The 20,226-nt window shown below is 33.1% G+C and overlaps 2 protein-coding genes across 4 annotated transcripts; both read right to left on the bottom strand.

Moving 5' to 3' along the window:
* Positions 1-1,347: 1,347 nt before the first annotated feature.
* Positions 1,348-12,137, bottom strand: stmn3 (stathmin-like 3). 2 transcript variants are annotated; one of them, XM_073851480.1, is made up of 6 exons: positions 12,062-12,137; positions 8,099-8,174; positions 6,205-6,300; positions 5,925-6,103; positions 4,424-4,615; positions 1,348-2,475 (listed from the first exon to the last, which is right to left on the bottom strand). In XM_073851480.1, the coding sequence occupies exons 2-6, from the start codon at positions 8,115-8,117 to the stop codon at positions 2,416-2,418; spliced, it is 546 nt and encodes a 181-aa protein (XP_073707581.1). In that variant the 5' UTR covers positions 8,118-8,174; positions 12,062-12,137; the 3' UTR covers positions 1,348-2,415. The 2 variants fall into 2 exon arrangements, with proteins under 2 accessions (XP_073707581.1, XP_073707580.1); XM_073851479.1 differs by lacking the exon at positions 12,062-12,137 and having other exon boundaries at positions 8,099-8,232.
* arfrp1 (ADP-ribosylation factor related protein 1) lies at positions 8,186-19,917 on the bottom strand. Of its 2 annotated transcripts, XR_012357226.1 has the most exons (8): positions 19,455-19,917; positions 19,104-19,191; positions 18,947-19,029; positions 18,728-18,809; positions 16,500-16,570; positions 16,233-16,333; positions 12,062-12,274; positions 8,186-8,325 (listed from the first exon to the last, which is right to left on the bottom strand). XR_012357226.1 is itself a non-coding variant. In XM_073851478.1 (7 exons), the coding sequence occupies exons 1-7, from the start codon at positions 19,545-19,547 to the stop codon at positions 12,187-12,189; spliced, it is 606 nt and encodes a 201-aa protein (XP_073707579.1). In that variant the 5' UTR covers positions 19,548-19,917; the 3' UTR covers positions 11,817-12,186. The 2 variants fall into 2 exon arrangements, 1 of the variants encoding a protein (XP_073707579.1); XM_073851478.1 differs by lacking the exon at positions 8,186-8,325 and having other exon boundaries at positions 11,817-12,274.
* Between the last annotated feature and the right edge of the window lie 309 nt (positions 19,918-20,226).

The raw sequence follows: 20,226 nt of genomic DNA, 5'->3' as shown, positions 1-20,226 counted from the left end.
GAAAACAGTAAAGTAAGCGGTGGCTAGAGCTGTCAGCTTTGACATCCACAGATGATTACATCATTTAATGATCCGTTTTATATAAAGATTCATTATCTATTCTCTATTAGATAAACTTTACAAAATAATCAAGTAACATGAATTAATAATGCAAAGCACTTACCTTTATATTGTCCTTCACATCCCAATGGTTTTCTGATATGTCATGATACTCCTGTAACACTGGATGTTTCAGCTGCTCTCAGTGTCATGTGCATCGAGCTGGAGGGGTTTAAACAATTTATAGAGTTGTTGCTGAGTGACGCTGGATAAGCCCCTCCCTTCCTAGAATTAAATAACTTTCTTTTCCAGGACAGTGCGCTGTTACTGAGCAGTGCAAATGCAGTTTTAGCTTTCAGTTTCAATGCTCATGAAAACCACAGGAAGTAAACAGACAGAGCTCACGCCTCATAACAAACAACCCACACTGTTCCTATTAGAGCGTATATAATGTCTACACCAATGTTAGCAACATTACTCTTTAATATATTTTTGCTATCGTACAGACAACATTAGAAACTAATGGTTTCATGCAATATGCATTTTTTAACTAAAATTACTAAAATGAGTCATGGTTTCCCCATTGCACAAGCCTAAACTGTTCTAGAAATAAGTAGTGCAAGTATCCAAGATGTTTCTTTTAACAAGAAAGTACAAACTTATTTACAAAAACAAATAAGGCTTATTGTGCATGACTGAGCATGGTGACTACAGACTGGAAAAGTACACAAACTATTAAACACATCAGATGAATGAACGTGCTTTAATTGTACCTTGAAGACTGACATTACTTGTATTTGGAGCATTATTTACTCTTCAACCTGACAACTCCCTTTCAGTGCCATGTTAAGTAAAGTTATGTAAGGTTTGGACAAACAAAACAGGTTTACATTATGGCTGCAGGCCCCATTGTCCCTTATTGTTCTGTTTCTGACTTTAGGACACAGGAATGTGATAATTGTGTGTACCTTTAAATGTCTTTTCAGATCCACCTACCTACAAGAACCCAAGTAATATAAACACACACACAACCAAAGCAGCGGTTTGAGAGCAAACAAAACAGCTTCAGTTTCATTTATCTGCAATTTCCATCACACTCTGGCCAGAGTTCGTCATGAACACATGAGACGTACACAAACACATGTTCATTTTACTCGACCTCAATGACTTGAGTCTTATCAGCAGCGATATAATCATAATGGTTTAGAAATCTATATTCAGAAACCACAGTATCAGTAATTTCCATATTCAATACCTGACCAGAAACTTGCAAGAGACAGAAACTTAGTCAAAAATGACAGAGACACCTTATTAAGAACTTATGCTTTAATCGTATTTTGAATGGTTTCCAGTAATCAGTTAGCAGCATATAGCTTAGACATTTCTTCTTCTGGTCACTGAAAAACAAACCAACAAATCTGAGTTGGTGACCTCTGAAATGCACTTACACTACCGACGTGAATGAATCATATCCTATAAAGTGCAGTGAAAATGTGGATACAGTCATGTTTTTTGGTTTTGTGAAAATTCAGGCTTGCTAAATAACAACTAAGGCCAGACTAAATCACAAGAATATACCATTTCTGGTATGTTTTGACAGTTTCATGCTGGTTTTAGATCTGGTCTATTGACAACAACGACCATCTTAATCATCAGCTCATGTTAGTTACATACCGCTAACGCCATCTAAAAGTTGTTTTTCAGCAGGCAGATAAACGTCATGGCCAAAAGTATGCAGACAGCTCTTTCTAACGAACATGTTAATGCATTATGGAGATTGCTCAACAGTTTGAAATGACGTGTTTGAGGATGACGCAGTCCTTGTGCACAAAGCAGGTGACTGTGATTCTGCCAAGTAAGGCATAGTGACAGATCAGCCTCAGCCAATCAGATTTTTTGGTAAAGGTAAAAGGGTTTGTTCAGGGTTTGGCTCAGAGTTGGAGTTGGAGCTTGAACGACATTTTTATCAGCTGACAATTTCCATCTGATTTGAGTCATAATTTAAGGATTGGTTGTTCTAGGATAAGAAATGTGAAAGATCTTGACTGGCCGACATGAAGTCCAGACCTGAATATGTTTGAGATGAACTTGAACCCAGACTCTGAGAAGAGTTGGAGTTGCTAGAAAGGACGAAATGCCTATTAATGCCCATGTTTCTGAAATTAAACATTAAATAAGTGCATACGGGTGCTATGTTTGGGTGCTCACATACTTTTGTCCACAGTGTTTGTGGGATGCTGTTATATGCTCAGACGTTTACTGATAAGGAAAACTGATAAAGTGAGTCTGAAATGACCTGGTAAGACCAGAGAATGAGATATTCTCCAAATGCAGTCATGATTGGACGTCTCACGGCTCTGGCGTCAAAGAGCGTCTTTAGCCAGAGAGCTCAGTGTGAAGTTCCTTATTCTTACGAACCTCTGCAGCATGAAGCTCCTGACAAAGAAAAGAGAAACAGTGTCATAGGAAACAGTAGTCACCAGGAAGAAAAAATAACTAGTTCTCTTTTTTTACTGACAGTAAAGTACAACTGTAAAGCCTTTTACTGCAAAAGCAACAACATGCAATAGGAACATGTGTGTGACAAAAATAAGTGAGCATGCATTTCTTGCATTCATTTCAATGCCAGTTGAAAGTCATTATTTTGAACATTTAATAGGCTCTGGAATATATAACAACTTTTAATTTAAGGGGTGAAACTGCAGGCAAAAACAGTTTTTTCATGCACCTGTCAAGATTTTGGGCTTTTTGGTGTTTCATAAAGTGTTTTTCCAGATTAGTTTAAAGAAAACACACTAAAGACACTGTTTAGTGGTTTTTTTTGGCACTTAATCTATTTGTGTCAATAGATTTCAATTACAATTCACATTTTTAAGGCAGTTTTGTCAAAATGAGTTTTTTTCTCCTACAATGAGCCATAAATCTCCACTTCAGAAACACTTACACACATCACTTTGCTTTTTTATTCCTGTCTATATCCTGAAGGTTTTTACAGAGGGATTTGTTAATTTATAATTTGCTTGAATGTTTAATTTGAATGTGGGACAAAAAATTTTCTGTCTGTATTTCTGGAAGTATTTTCTGAACTAAGGAGTGACAAAATGAGATCCCCAAAATCCCCTCTGTAAAAACATTTGACTGTCAAAAAAAATTAAACAAGAATTTTGAAACTGACTTCATCCAGTGTTTAGATTTTTGTACTAGAAATGTATGCAAATTATGACATATTTCACTAAATAATGGCTCATTTGCATATTTAAACCCAACATTTTAGAAAACTTGCAATACAAAAAATGTTTGCAATTATCAATGTGATCAACCAACTGGGTAATAAGGTGATAACTATTGATAGTAGGTAACTATTACCTGCAGTGTCTCGCCTTAGGTGATTTTAAAACAATCCTCAGATAAACTATACACTGTATATGCATAAACTATACCGATTAATCTTCATTCAAGCAACAAAAGTGAATCAGTGACTAAAGCAGTCAAGTGATTTCTCTCTTTCTTTTGTTCTTTTATTTCCATCAATGAAAGACTTTAGCAGGTTTCACTTTAAATTCAGCGCTGTCTCTTTAAAACCTAATGCACATAACTCCAATCTGACACACATCCAATTTTCTCCCAACTCCCAAGACTTTTGAACTCATTTAAGACTGCATTTACAAGGTAACTCACCAAAACAGTGCATTTTGATATAATTGTGTACAGGGCCTAAGACTAACTTTTTGCCTCACCTGCCAATGGCCGGTGACATGACAACATTTACAGGCCAATTTCTGATCAATAATAATAAAAAATTAGCCTTCCTAATATGAGGTGATATTTGAAAAAAGTGATTTACAGTGGCATTTTCTTTTTACATTTGTAATAGCATTTTTCAAATTGTATTAAAAGTATGTCATTACCTATGGCAAATTTAAAAATTTGTATTTATACACTTTTTAAAATTTCTAATTAAAACAATATAATAATAAGCAGAATAAGATAAATAAGTTACCAATATAGTAACTTGTAGATGTATCTTCAGACATTTAATGAGGCTCAGAGGTGGCATAAGTGCAAAAAAAATTAATGTTTATAAAATATAAAATTTTGAATATGGAAATGTTAAATGTTTTAAATAACTAAAATTATAAGTTACAATGAAACTAAATCCAAGTCAATCGATTCATTGGGATAAATGGCATAAATTACATTTTAAAATATATTCACATAGAAAACAGTTATTTTCAATTGAAATAATTTTTCACAATATTACCATTTTTTCTGTAGCCTTGATGAGCATAAGAAATGTCTTTAAAAACCGTTCAAAATCTTACTAATGCTAACTATTTATCAGCAGTGTACACTGGTTGACTTCATGAAAGACATCCAGATTTACCTTCTCTCTCAGGCGCTGCTTGAGAGCATTGAGACGGGCCATGCGATTTTCTTGGATCAACTCCATTTTGTGGTTGAGTTTCTCCTCGGTGACCTTGCTGTAGTTGTTGTTGACCTCCTGGGCCTTGTTGAGCACCACCTTCTCACGCTCCCGTTTCTCCGCCAACTGCCTCAGCACCTGCTTCTCCTGAGACTACAGAAGTGCAGAAAGGTGGTGGCAAATTTAATGTAAGAAAACTTCTGACATTTCAAAAAATGCAAAGAAGACAATCCAGAAAATGGAAAAAAGTTAATGGACTTGTAAAAAGAGACTGTTGTACTATGGCAATACCATGGTAGTAATGGATTACCATAATCATATCCCAGAGTATCTACATGCTACATGGTAAAACCTTTAAAAAAAAATAAAGATTCCATAGAACCACCATTTTGGATTCTTCAAAGAACCATTTGTGACCCTGGACCACAAAACCAGTCGTAAGTAGCACACAATAGCCAAAAATACATTGTATGGGTCAAAATAATAGATTTTTCTTTTATGAAAAAATCATGCTCCATGAAGATATAATGTTAATTTCAGACGTAATTTTATATTAATTTAAAAAACATAATTTTTGATTTGTAATAGGCAATGCTAAGTAGTTCATTTGGACAACTTTAAAGGTGGTTTTCTCAATATTTTGATTTTTTTTGCACCCTCAGATTCCAAATTTTCAGATTCTCGGTCAAATGTTAACCTATCCTAACAAATCTTACATCAATGGAAAGCTTGTTTATTCAACTTTTAGATGTAGAAATCTCATGACTGGTTTTGTGGTCCAGGGTCAGATTTCTCTTAGTTTGAAGAACTAATACTCCACAGAACATTTAGTGCAGTGGAAAGGTTAAAATAATGGTTCTAAGAAAAACCTTTTCATGGTAATGCCAACTAAACAACCATTATTATTTCCCAATTGAAAGCAATTGCAATTGAAAGGCTAAATAGATGTTAAGGGTTCTTCACTGAACCATTGATGCCGATAAAAATCTTTATTTTTGGAGTGTTAAGATTCTCAGTTATCAATGTGCTTGTGCTTTTCATGAATGTGTGTCAATAGATAAATGCATCTGCTAAATAATTAAAAGTTAACTAAAAAGTTCTAGTCAGCTGGATGTGTTGCTCAAAACGCATGCTGTTGCATTGCATTGCCAAGAACTTCATTTGGGCAACTTTAAAGGCGGTTTTCTCAATATATTAAGTTTTTTTACACCCTCAGGTTCCAGATTTTCAAATAGCTTCTCAGCCAAATATTGCCCTATCCTAACAAACCTTACATCAATGGAAAGCTTTTTTCTAGTTATTCTAGTCAGCTGGATGTGTTGCTCAAGAAGTTGACTAACTGTATTAGAAGGAGGAAACATCCAAAAAGCATTGTAAAACCACTTTTACAAGTGCATGTGCAATGCTCCACAGAAAATAACTCAAGAGTAAATATGTTTATGTAAAGGCATCATCATCTCACCTTCCGTCTCTCCTCGGCGGCCTCCAGCCTCCTCTGTAGTTCCCCCAGTGAAGGCTCCTTCTTCTGGGGCGGCAGTGCCAGAGTCTGGGGTCTCTCTGGAGACGCCTCAGTTGGACTCTTCAGGATGACCTCAAACGCCTGGCCAGAAGCTCGCTTATTCAGTGACTTCACCTCCATATCTGTGGATGAGGGCAATGAATGAGTGATACATAAATAAACCAAAATATTCTAGATGTAAGGCCTTCAAATCCATTGGCTGTTTGGCTGGTGAAGCTCCTACCTTCAAACTGACCGAAGGTGTTGGGATGAGGCTGGGAATACAAACATGAGCAAAGGAGAGACAACACCGACATCTCTCTCAGCTTCTCAGAGTAGGCTGCAAAAGAGATAGAGATATCTGGTTTGAATGCAGTACATCTAACAGGTACAATAGCCAAAGATACATGGTATGGGTCCAAATGATTGACTTTTCTTTTATGCCAAAAATCATTCAGATATTAATTAAAGATCATGTTCCATTAACCATTAAGATATTTGAGATATATATATATATATATATATATATATATATTTTTTTTTTTTAATAAACAAACATCTTGATTGGTATTATTGATCAATATTATTACTTAGCATTGCTAAGAACTTCATTTGGACAACTTTAAAGGCCATTTTCTCAATATTTAGATTTTTTGCACCCTCAGATTTCAGATTTTCAAAAGGTTGTATCTCAGCCAAATATTGTCATATCTTAAACCATACATCAATGGAAACCTAATTAATTCAGCTTTTAGAAGATGTATATATCTCAATTTCCAAAAATTGACCCTTATGACTGGCTTTGTGGTCAAGGGTCACATTTATTTCTCCAGTAAATGCTTTTTTTTTGTATTAAAAAAAAAAAAGGACATTGGTTTTAAGTTTTGCTAATTCAAATCATTGCTTCATTCAAAAATATATTTAAAAAGTCTTAAATGTATCTCTTATTTATTTAAAACCTGTTCAGAAAATAAAACATTCAGAAGACGTTTGTAAATGTCTATTGAAAACAACTAAAACTGCATTTATAATGGGAAATGTGCTGTTATTGGTAAACAGGAAGGGGAGTCTGTATTACAGCAGTATCTTACAGAATCAGATGTAGAAGTGTTTCCCTGAACTAACAGCATTTCTTCATGAAAATGAAAAAAATATATATTTTATAAGAGATGCAACTGCACAAATGCATGCAAGATTCCAAGCAGCGCTAGACACTCAAACCCCACCCTCAACCTGATTCATGCATTATTGATCAGCTCATCACAGCACGTTTGCAAAATAATTCATTGTGTGAGTTTGTGTAAATATGAACTCAAGTGTTATAATGATCACTTAATAAAGCAACATCACACCACTCTTCAAGATGCATGACTTTAAAAAGCAAATGCATGCATGCAAAAGAGATATACTTCAGTGTTAGAGTTTATTACAGTAGTTAATGGTGTTTAATTATCGCTCTAAGTTTGTGTGCGTCGGAGCACATTTATTTATTACCCATGAGCTCAAAGGAAAGGTGACTTTGCAAGAAGGCTTAGATAGCAAAGACAATGCAAATGCTTTGTCTGCTGGACATGAGAGCAAAGCATGCAATATAATGTGCACAACTTACGCTATTTATAGAAGACCTACAGCTATTTTAGATGCAAAGCATAATGCAAACACCCCCATTTCTACATTTAACTAATGTTGCAGAGCTGTTCTGTTCTTTCTAAGGTCTTCTCAAAGTCAATATGAGATGATCAGACTATATAGGGGACGAATGCAATTCAGACGGTCACATCTACAATATTGCGCCACATTTTGCAGCACTGCTACCCTCCAAATGAACCTGTGTTTTTTTTATAGCCCAACATCTGCAGTGTTGAGCATCAGCACACAATAACACTCTTGTTCAAACAGAAACACCCTGTTCTTTAAACAATCCATCAATTAATGATCTTATTATCTTTTAGATAGCATACAGCATGCATGCTTGACAAAGGACGCATTCACCAGCGCCAATGTCACGCTAAAAAAAAAAAAAAAAAAAAAAAAATATTATTCTACCGCAGGTCATGCAATAACTCATGCTTTAAAAAAACATTCTCCCTAGTCTTACTGTATCCTTTTCTGCAGACAGAGATTATTCTGGATCTTACCTGAAACTGTGCTGTCCATAGTGCTGCCGGAGGAGGACGGATGGATGCTGAGCGAAGAGATGAGCGGAGTGAAGAACTGAAGGAGTGACGCACAGCCAGTGGTCCGTATTATCAGGGGAGGAATGATGGATGGGAGGTGGAGAGAGGAGGGAGGAGGAGAGGACGAGAGATGAAGAGAGAAATGGCATCGCTGGCAAACGAGCTATTTTCTCAGATCAAGAGATAAACTAAGAAAAACAAAAAGATAAAAATAAAGTGATAGTGCTGTTGTCTTGGAAACAAGAGCTATTTTCTACTGCTCATGTACACTTTCAAGCTTTTAAGAATGTTATGCATACATCTGAGCATAACACTAAAAATAACCCAAACATCAGTTTATAAGTCATTTGGGCTGAGAAAAGGATTTGTAGCATTTATTTGCTTGCTGGGATATTTTGTTGCATGACATTTTTTAGATGCAATGACATTTTGGGATGCTGTATCTGGTAGATGATTCTAGATGTTGATGTCTATTTAAATAGAGTGTTGTCCATCTTTGGTTCTATCGATGAGGTTTTGGAGAAATCAATATATCATTGACAGGACAAAAGATGCATTGGGTTCAGTCGCACAACATTAGATCACTTCCAATCAGCTATTGATCTGAAAACTGACATGTACATACGTCAGAGTGCTGGGATTAATGTAATGGATCGAGACTGTGGAAAATTGTCACATGCAAATGCATGCATTCTTTCAAACACCTGGACAATGAATAATGGTCAGGTCCTGATATCATTTTTTATAAAAGAAATCAACAAACCTCAAAAAAAAAAAAAAAAAAAAGAGAAGAAGAAAAAAGTATGGGATGCTTTCATCTGGCATAAATAAATCAACAAAAATTAAATAAATAAACAGTACATTAAAAATAAAATAAAAAAGGTGTAAGTCTGTTTTCATCTGGCAAAAATAATACATAAAAGAGAAAAAACAAAAATAAATAATGCAAGTATGTGCTGTTGTTCATCTGGTAAAAATAAATCAACAAAAACAAAAAAATAATAAAAAGTGTAAGTCTGCACTGTTTTCATCTGGTAAAAATAATACATAAAAGAGAAAACAACTAAAAAAAATAATTAAGTCTGTGATGTTCTTCTGGCAAAAATAAATCAACAAAAATCAAATAAATAATACATTAAAAATAAATTCAAAAAGAAAAAGTAAAAAACTAAAAATAAATCAACAAAAATAAAAGAGTGTAAGTCTGCACTGTTTTATTCTGGCAAAAAATAATACATAGATAAAAGAAATAAAATAAGTCTGTGTTCATCTGGCAAAAATAAATCAACATCAACAACAAAAAAAACCAGTCCTACTTTACATTAGGTGGCCTTAACTACTATGTACTTACATTTAAACTAACCATTTGCTACAATGCACGTATTGTGTACATGCATGTTTTTACATTGCACTTATATTTTTAAAAATACAAACATCTAATTACATATGTAATTATTTTCTGTAATTACATTTATAGTTACACTGTTGACCCATCCATTACACCTTAACCCACCTTTAAACCTAACCATACCACCAAACCTGTCCCTAATCTTACCCATATCCCACCTTAATAGAAGCAAAAGTGTTTTGCAATACAATATGACTAAAATAAGTACATTGTACCTATTTTATGATGTAAGTACATAGAAGTTAAGGCCACCTACTATAAAGTGTGACCAAAAAACTTTGAAAAAAATGTTAATCTGGGATGGTTTCATTTGGCAAAAATAAATCAACAAAATTTGCATTATAAATAAATTCAAAAAGAAAATACAAAAAAAAAAACTAAAAATAAATAAAGTGTAAGTCTGTGATGTTGTTCATCTGGCAAAAATAAATAAACAAATTAAATAAATAATACACTAAAAATAAATTAAAAAAGAAAAACTAAAGTATGTGGTATTCATCTGGCAAAAATAAATCAACAAAAAATATATATATAAAAAAAGTAAAACTAGGATGGTTTCATCAAAAATAAATCAACAAAATGTAAATAAATAAAACATTATAAATAAATTCAAATAGAAAAAGTAAAACAAAATAAATCAACAAAAATAAAAAAGAGTAAGTCTGCACTGTTTTCATCTGACAAAAATAATACATAAATAAAAGAGGAAAAAATGTAAGTCTGTGCTGTTGTTCATCTAGCAAAAATAAAATCAACAATTTAAATAAATAATACATTAAAAATAAAATCAAAAAGTAAAAACAAAATCAACAAAAATAAAAAAGTGTAAGTCTGCAATCTTTTCATCTAGCAGAAATAATACATAAATAATGTGAAAAAGCTAAACATGTGGCTTTTTTTTTTTTTTTTTTTTTTTTTGCAGAGTAACACAAAGTGCCAGCACTAATATTCAAGTTCCATCCCAAAACCCACTGATGCACTATTACGTAAGTCTTCATACAAAATTCATGCCTCTGCTGAAGGCTTGCGTGCGAAGAGTGTCTCGATTGAGTCTGGTGTCCTAAAACAACTGCACCAGGGAGCAGCCTGATTTAAGCTAGTTTAGATCATCGCAAACACTCATATACACACACACTTAGTGTTAGAGATCTGAACAAACTCCTAACACTGATAAGCAGTAGTACTAGTGATGTCTGTCTTAAACACTGCCGATCAGCTGACCAAACACATGACATCTGCCTCTCTAAACTGAGAATGTCTGCTGGTTTTGGGTTTTAAAGACGTGTGCATTTGAGAGAAGCGACATGCATTTAAGCTGAAACTGCAGGCAAAAACACTTTTATCATGCACCTGCCAAGTTTGAGATTTTGGGGTTTTAGTTTTTTCATAAAGTGTTTTTTTTTTTTAGATTAGTGGAAAGAAAACATCTAAAAGACACTGTTAAGTGTTTCTTTTATCAATTTGTGTCAATAAATTTAAATTACAATACATATTTTTAAAGGCCGTTTTCTCAAAATGATTTTTTTCTCCTACACTGAGCCATAAATCTCCATATCAGTATCACTTACACTCACCAAACTTTACATTTTTATTCTTGTCTATATCCTGAAGGTTTTTACAGAGGGATTTGTTCATATAGAATTTGCTTGATTTTATACAATAAACATAAATATATCATTTTCTGCCTGTTCTAAGTGTTTTCTGAATTATGGAGTGACAGAATGAGACCCACAATTCCCTCTGTAAAAACATTTGACTCTAATGTCCAAAAAAAAAAAGATTAAGAATTCTGAAACTGACTTCATCCATTGCTTAGATTTTTGTACTAGAAATGTATGCAAATTAGTGCATATATATAAATAAATAATGGCTCATTTGCATATCAAAACCTAACATTTTAGAACACATGTAATACAAAAAATGTTTGCAATTATCAGTGTAATCAATCACCTGAGTAAATAAGGTGATAACTATTAGTTCATTTTTTTACCCCATCCACCTGCAGTGTCTGGCCTTAACATTATATTGACTCTCTCACACACATGTAATATTCTGCAGGTTGGTCTGAAGTCACAGATGTGATGCATGCAGCTCTAATAACATTCATTTTGTGAGCAGTGCTTATTGATTCACCGCTGCCTTCATGCAAAATGCATTCAGCTTAGACGAAAGTAAATCAATACAACCCTGTTCTGACAGAATAAGGCATTTCCTGGATTTATACGGGTTGGGAAAACATCTGTCGAGGAAATTAAACCGAGACACAAGTGCTTTCTTTTCCATCTCTGCTGTTTATTAAAGAATTGGTTAGTAATTAGAAATTGGGGTTCGATTTTTGGGTCTTAAAAACAACGCCACATTAGAAATGATTGATTTTTTTTTTTAGCAGAGATCCTGAAAACTCATCAGAACACAAAACTAGTGTCAGTTTGACATAGAAATATCTACAGTGTCTGCAGCTTCACAGCATAGATATCAAACTCTGACTATCACCCAAATATAATATCATAACTTACATGTGGTATGATAACTGCATCCACTCTCTGAATTTACAGAAAACACTCTATGCACACACACACACACACACACACACACACACACACACACACACACACACACAGAGAGAGAGAGAGATGAGGCTCTATGTGATGTCTTTCTGTCTGGGCGGACGGTGAATGTTCCGGATCACACATTTAACCATCCATTCAATGCCGTCATTTACGCCTTCCCTGAAAAACACAAAAAACATAAGTTTAAAACAATACATGATAAAGTTACAAAATAATCAAGGATTAATAATATTTCACAATTATAATTTAGCATATAAATAACATCAAATAAACAGCAATATTTAACTCAGGGTTCCCAATCTAAGCACTGTTGCCGATTATCGTCTAATTATAAACCGTATGTATCAAAGAACAGTGTTCGCATTATTAGTAACCCAAGTTATGTGATAATATTTGACCCTGGACCACAAAACCAGTCATAAGGTTACATTTTACAAAACTGAGATGTATACATCATATGAAAGCTCAATAAATAAGCTTTCTATTGATGTATGGTTTGTTAGGACAATATTTGGCCGAGATACATCTATTTGAAAATCTGGAATCTGAGGGTGCAAAAAAATCTAAATGCTGAGAAAATCACCTTTGAAGTTGTCCAAATTAAGTTCTTAATGCATATTACTAATCAAAAATTGCATTTTGATATGTTTACAGTAGGAATTTTACAAAAAATCTTGATGGAACATGATCTTTACTTAATTTCCTAATGATTTTTGGCATAAAAGAAAAATCTATAATTTTGACTCATACAGTGTATTTTTGGCTATTGCTACAAATATACCCCAGCGACTTAAGAGTGGTTTTGTGGTCCAGGGTCACATATCACTTTTTCCAAGTAACTAGTAAAGTAGCGCATTACTTTTTAATTGACAAAAAAAAATATCTGAGTTACTTTTTCCCCTCATTTATTGATTAAAAGCTCTCCTGTCCCCATGTTGAGAGAAATTGTGAGTAAGATGTTACTTTAGTTCTAGAATAAATGTGAACATGCATTAATTCATCTCACTCACTAAACAACAGATACAGTATTCCTCAAAATGAATAAAAACACTGAAATTCAAGGCAAACCTGCAATAATTAAATATGTTAAACAATACAAATATCCTTTATGTATTTAATCCCATTTTATTAACCGATGTCTTTGCTGCCGACTTTCGATGATCCAATTCATCCATACTAATAAGCAAAAATTACTCAAGATAATCTGACATTTGTTTTCCTTTTTTATTGCTGAAGAGTTGACATTTTGTTCTTCTGCGGTCTACTGTACAGACGTCAGTTTACTTTTCTCTAAGCCGAGGCTTTTAGTGTGAAAAGGCTTTTACATTTGACAAAAATAGAACTTGTATTAAAAACAAACAAGCAAGCCCTGCCCAGATTTAAAAAGTAACACAAAAGTAACGAAACACATTACTTTCCATAAAAAGTAACGTAATTAGTTACTTTTTAGGGAGTAACTCAATATTGTAATGCATTACTTTTAAAAGTAACTTTCCCCAACGCTGTCAATGAATAACACATTTTTGGCTGTCGTGGGTGTGTTAGGGTGACCACATGTCCCGCTTTACATTGCTTTCTGATCACTTTATTGTGCACTTTTTGCATCAAAAAAGTACATTGAAAAGGATGCATGTGTTTTTCCAAGGGATGCATTTCTTGTTTGCCACTTGGAAAAGTTTTCAGGACATTAAGCGTATTTCCTGACTCCCTTTAATGCATTTTCCCTGTTTTGATCCATATTCCTGTGAAATTGATTTATCTTTTTTTAATTTTGTCATCATTATTTTTTAAAGATATAAAAATGGCAACCATAGACTGACGAGGCAATAAGATTCTAGCACATTATACTGGCAGTTAAAATTTTGGGCTGGTTTTTGTTGAAGTGCTTTGGGCTAGAAATCGTCAACTCGATCTGGCAACACTGACTCTAAGCCAAATGTCAAATTCTTTCACTGACTAAAAAGCTGAATTTCCATGACCTATAAAGAATGGATCTATCCATTTGCAAGCTTTATTTACTTGTTCACAGACATTTTTAGAACAAAACACACATCTACACTACTTTTTTCTTTTTTGCTTTTACCAGTTAAATGCACTTAGTGTTTTTTCTGTACTATTTCTGTAGAAATAGTACAGAAAAATATCAATTTCTACAGAAATTGTGGTTTTTATGCTTTCATAACCATAACAATACACAAAACATGTGAAACAATAAAACAAAATATGATTTAGAAAAAAGTACATTTTGATAAATGGAAACAAAAAAGGCAAGACACTGCAGGTAAATAGGGTAAAACAAAAAATGTAACTAATAGTTTTTCACCTTACTTCCCCTTTTGATTGATTACATTGATAATTACAAACATTTTTTGTATTACAAGTTTTCTAAAATGTTGTGTTTAAATATGCAAATGAGGCATTCTTTTCTTTAATTAAATAAGCAAAAAAAAAAATGCAAAAATCTAAACACTGGATGAAGTCAGTTTCAAAATTGTTGTTTAATTTTTTCTCTGACATCAAATGTTTTTAGGGGATTTTGGGTATCTCAATTTGTCACTCCATAATTCAGAAAATATATTTTTGACCATTTTTGGGGGAATATATATAAATGTTGTATAAAAACAAGCTAATCATGTGTGAACAAATCCCTCTGTAAAAACCATCAGGATATAGACAGGAATACAAATGTAAAGTTTGGTGTTTGTAAGTGCTACTGAAGTGGAGATTTACGGCTCAGTGTAGGAGAAAAAACTCATTTTGAGAAAACAGCCTTTAAAAAAATATGTATTGTAATTGAAATCTATTGACACAAATAGATACAAATAGATAAAGTGCTAAAAAAGAAACACTTAACAGTGTCTTTTGGTTGTTTTCTTTTCACTAGTCTGAAAAACCAAAAAGCCCAAAATCTCAGACTTGACAGGTGCATGAAAAAACAGCTTTTCTGCCTGCAGTGTCTCCCCTTAAAGCAACAAACAAAAATCCCTGATATTCCATGACTTGGACAAAATAAATATAAAATTTACCTGACTTTCAATGTCTGAAACAGACCTTTTAAAATTCCAATTTAATGACATTCCAGAAATTCCATGACCAATGGTAACCCTGTTAACTAGATGCCCTACAAAGCTTTGGAATAATTCAGCTTTTCAAGCATTTTAGTCTGTTCTGCTCACAAAAGGCTGTATTTACTTGAAGAAAAATTTAATAAAAATTGGGAAATATTATTAAAAGTTTAAATAACTGTTTTCTATGTGAATATCTGTCCAAATGTAATTTATTCCTGTGGTCAAAGCTGAATTTTCAGCATCATTACAGCAGTCTTCAGTGTCACGTGATCCTTTAGAAATCATTCTGATATGCTGATTTGCTGCTCAAGAAAAATTTGTTTTGATTTGATGATTATCATCAAGGTCAAAACCATTTTTGTGGAAACTGTGATTCCAAAGTAGTGCATATTTTACAAAAAAAAAAATTTCTGCAATTGCTTCAGAGTGGTGACATGAACTGCTGAATCAGAGCTTTGCAGAAGTGAACTTCTTAATTCTGTCTGCATTATTATAGCAAAGGTTAAATCTGAAATTAATGCTTTAAAACCACATTTTTTTTTAAATAAAATATTTACAAAATATCAGATTGTGTAACACTTTATTTAAAGCCTTTCTATATAACGTATTATAAAATATTTTTAATGCATTAATTATGCCTTGTAATGCACCTTATAAAATACTGTATGATCTCATGAATAATTGTCACTGTTACGCCTTTAGAAAGTATAATGCATTAAAACACAATGAACCTTCTATTTAAATGCTATTATAATGGATTTAAACCGGCTACACTTGTTTATGAAAAGATATAATGCATTACAAGGTGAATTATGAATAGCTTTATAATGCATTCTACATAAAGGCTTCAAGTGTTAGCAAATATTTGATACAAATCACCAAATCATCAGTGATTGATCTTGAGCAGCACATAGAGCTTTTGTTGCTTTCTGTGACTTCTCAAAACTACACCATCATGTTGTTGTTGTTTTGACTGCTCGAACACAGCAGGGTTTCCACTTCCACACAGAACACTGAATAATAAATGAGTCAAACGAGGCCAGACGTACCCTGATAAAGCACTGCAGGGCTGCACCAGACAGTCTCGTTTCCCGATTTTGGGAGCGCAGTCGCTGAAAGCCGTCTTAATGTCAGGCACAGACAGACAGTTCTGACCAACACAAGACAAGCAAGACAATCGTTACACCTCAGTGTGGAAATACAGGAGCACAGCACCACCTACAGACCACTGGGAGATGACAGCTATCCCACAAGGATGTGCTTATATGAACAAGTTTCTGAGATCTATTCTCATGCAGATGGTCTGGAGTTCATACCTCAACGTCCTGTTTGTTGGCCAGCACAAGAAGAGGAACTCCTTCCAGAGCGTCACTGCTGATCATCTTCTCTGTATCATGGAAACATGGAAGTCACAATGATTCAGGCCTGAAGCTACTCTGGTAGAGTCAAACGTTTGGTATAAACAGACCAAAATCTTATTAAGAACTTATAAAGAAGCCCTGAAGTGCAAAAAAAATATGAACAAAACTGAATAAAACTGATTGTGACAGGCCTAGTCAGATGGTCTCTTCATCAGTTTTATTCTGTTTTGTTTATATTTTTAACTTAAGGGTTTCTGAAAGTAAATTCAAGAATTTAACACCAAATCAAGAACATTTAAAGAATAAATTGAAGGGAACACAATGCTTCAATATGTCCTTTAAACATAAATGTCTAGGAAGAATACAATTAGCAAAAATATGAAGAAATAAAATCCAATTTCCAGCAGCTCTCAATAACTTTAATTCATTGTACAAAATACAGCTTGAATGGATCTGCTTAAAAATACTACAAAATGGAAATAACTTTTACTGTTCCTTCTGCAAAAAGTGATGTTCTTCCTGCAAATATCTTAAGATGCATAAACCAAATAAATTTACTTGAGAAGCAAAATAACTAAATTATAAGTCTTGCTTTCTGTGAAATTGATCAAAATTAAGGTTTTTAATTAAAAAATGTAAAAATAGTAATAATTAAAAAAAAACATCTGCCAATGGAGTCCGAAAAATAAACTTAATCCACAGGGAAAACAAGTTTAATTTTCCTCTTATATATTTTTTAAGGAAACTTAGATTTTTGTATCCTAGAAAAAGACAATAAATAAATAAATAAATATAAAAAACAAACAAATAAAAATAAATAAAATATAAATTTCATATATCTAAAAAAAAAAAAAAAAAAAAAATGATAGAGGTCTCGAAGTGAATCAAATGATTTGCGAACCCGCTTTGAAGTCCTGAAATGAAATGAGTTTTATATATACAGTACAGACCAAAAGTTTGGACACACCTCCTCATTCAGGTGTGTCCAAACTTTTGGTCTGTACTGCAGATATGAATTCAACTGAAAAAACTTGTGAAAAAATATCTTTCAGGTGGTCAAATAGCAAATAGCGGAGCTCTGCAGCCACCTACTGGTAAAAGTTATTTGTGGTTGTTTTTTTTTTTACTTTTAAAACTGGATTTTCCAAAAAAAAAGGGCAAAAATCTTACACTAAAGCAAGTGAAATTATCCGTGTTATCCCCATGAATTAAAGTTAGAAATGTGGGTCTTTTATAAAGTGAATTTTAAATTTAAAAAAAGCAGTTTTTGTATAAAAACCCATTTAAAAAATATTTATTTATTAATTTATATATATTTAAAAAATATCAGTAACCCACTGAAAACTGCACAAATATAGAGTAAAAACTTTAATAAACAGAAAAATATACAGTACAGACCAAAAGTTTGGACACACCTTCTCATTCATTTGAATGAGAAGGTGTGTCCAAACTTTTGGTCTGTACTGTATATATATAAACCATGAAATGATATATATATATATATATATATATATATATATATATATATATAATTTTTAATTTTAATTTTAATGTATTTAGTTTTTTTTTTTTTTGCAGTGCATGCAACTTTTCATTTCATACATTTATGGAATTTAAAACTTTTTGCTCTGATTTATAACCTTTTATTTGTGGACAAAGAGCAAATTAGTATACTTTGATGATTTACTATGATTTCTATGATTTACTTTAATGTGGTGAAAAATAATAATATTTATAATAATTAATTATGCATATAATATAATATAATCCAGTGCATTTCATATGAAGGACAAGCTTTGACTATTTTTGTGTGCATTATAAGAGTGTTTATATTCTTTATTTTTTACTAGCAGCCAGATTGTGACAATCCTGCTTCTCAATGAAACACCAGAAAAAGGAGACACAATATCATAGATATGATGCATTTCTTTAAGTGCTTTAATTTCCCTTATTTCAATGGCAAAATGCACACAATTATTGCGGTCTTAATCATAATTGCAATTATATTGAATAACCAATCACACCAATCATGTCTAAATCTAGAGTTTCTGTGTTTACATGCTGCTTAAGACTAAAAAAATCTATCTACTTTACCAAGTAAAATAGGAAGCAGCTGATTAAATGCTTATCAAAATTATATGAAATAATGCTGCTGATTGATCCCTTGTTACAGCAACACTCACCGAAAGCGTCCTTCGACTGGCCCAGTCGCTCCTCGTCGGTGGAGTCAATGACATAGATAACACCATGAGATTCTGCATAGTACTGAAACAGTTAAAACATGATAAATAACACATTATAAAAAGACTCAATGATCATTCAATGCATTCACAATGGCAAAATAAACAAGATTCCCAGATGCAATAACAGCATCAGAGTCGCATTTAGTGAATGCGTCTCACCTTATCCCATAATGACTGTAGTTCTTCCTGTCCTCCGAGATCCCAAAACATCAGACGAGCTTTTCCCACATCAATGGTGCCGACTGAAACATAAACAAGACAAATAAGTCAATCTTTGCTTGTAATTGATTGAAGTTTTACAGCCTGCATTACTCACTGTTGAGGCCGACTGTAGTGGTGATCTTCGCCAGGTTCATGCCCTTGTAGTTTTTGCTGAATTTAGTTTTTGTTTGCTCCAGAAATGTCTGCAATATTCAAGAAAAGAAACAAACTCACTTATGGGGATCATATTTAATGTGAGATCTAAATGAGCTGCCTACTAACACAGATGCATTCTAATGTCAAACCCTATCTAGTGAGCATTTGAGTCTAATACTTTAGCGACAACACATTCCTAGACATAAACGTTACTAAATCATAGTTTTATTGTACAATTTCACCAACAGTTTAACTACTACTAGTAGAGTAAAAGTAAAGGAGGGGTTAATTGTTTATTAGCTAGTCTTACCGTTTTTCCTGCATTGTCCAGACCGAGAATCAGGACGCAAAACTCGTCCTTTTGAAACATATATTTGTAAAGACCAGATAATAAAGTGTACATCCTCAATAACTGATTATTGACAAGCTCACATCACAAACACAACACAGTGAACAGTTAGCGTAGCTTAGCTTAGCTTAGCTTCGGCGCTCACTGAACAACGTAAACAGGAGATCACGATACAAAACACGTTAGTTTCTAAAACACAACTAAGTAAGTCAGTGAACCAGATGTACTTCACGAAATTCTGGTTCGCTGGTTTGTTAAATCCATGTTGGCAGCGGTCAGTGATAAACACTTCCTAGGAAGTTGTTGGCGATTTTTGGTGCATTGTGGGAAATGTAGTTTATCAGCTGCTTTGCCGCAAAGACTCGAATAGCGTAAATTCACTACTTTGTAATAAATGATCCTGGACCACAAAACCAGTCATAAATGTCAATTTTTTGAAAGTGACATTTCTACATAATACATTTGGTCTTTACAAATGAGAAATGTTATTTTTGGATATTTTGACTCAGACCCCACAAAAGAAAATACTTGTTTTATTATAAATTTAATTATTTTCTTAAGTAAATCCTTTATTCACAAATGTAAATTCTCAAATTCTAAACCTGTTTTTGTGGTCTTTTTAAGAGATATGGAAAATTATATTGATTTCATTTCAATATCCAAAAATAAGAAAGCTATGAAGACTGTTAAAATTTGTTTTGCACTTAAAGTTTTTGTGTAAGGAATTTTATGT

Source organism: Garra rufa, chromosome 12 (genome assembly GCF_049309525.1).
Source record: "Garra rufa chromosome 12, GarRuf1.0, whole genome shotgun sequence".
Classification (NCBI taxonomy): Eukaryota; Metazoa; Chordata; class Actinopteri; order Cypriniformes; family Cyprinidae; genus Garra; species Garra rufa.
The sequence above is the reverse complement of the archived record's forward strand: the minus strand, read 5'-3'. Positions and strand labels throughout refer to the sequence as shown.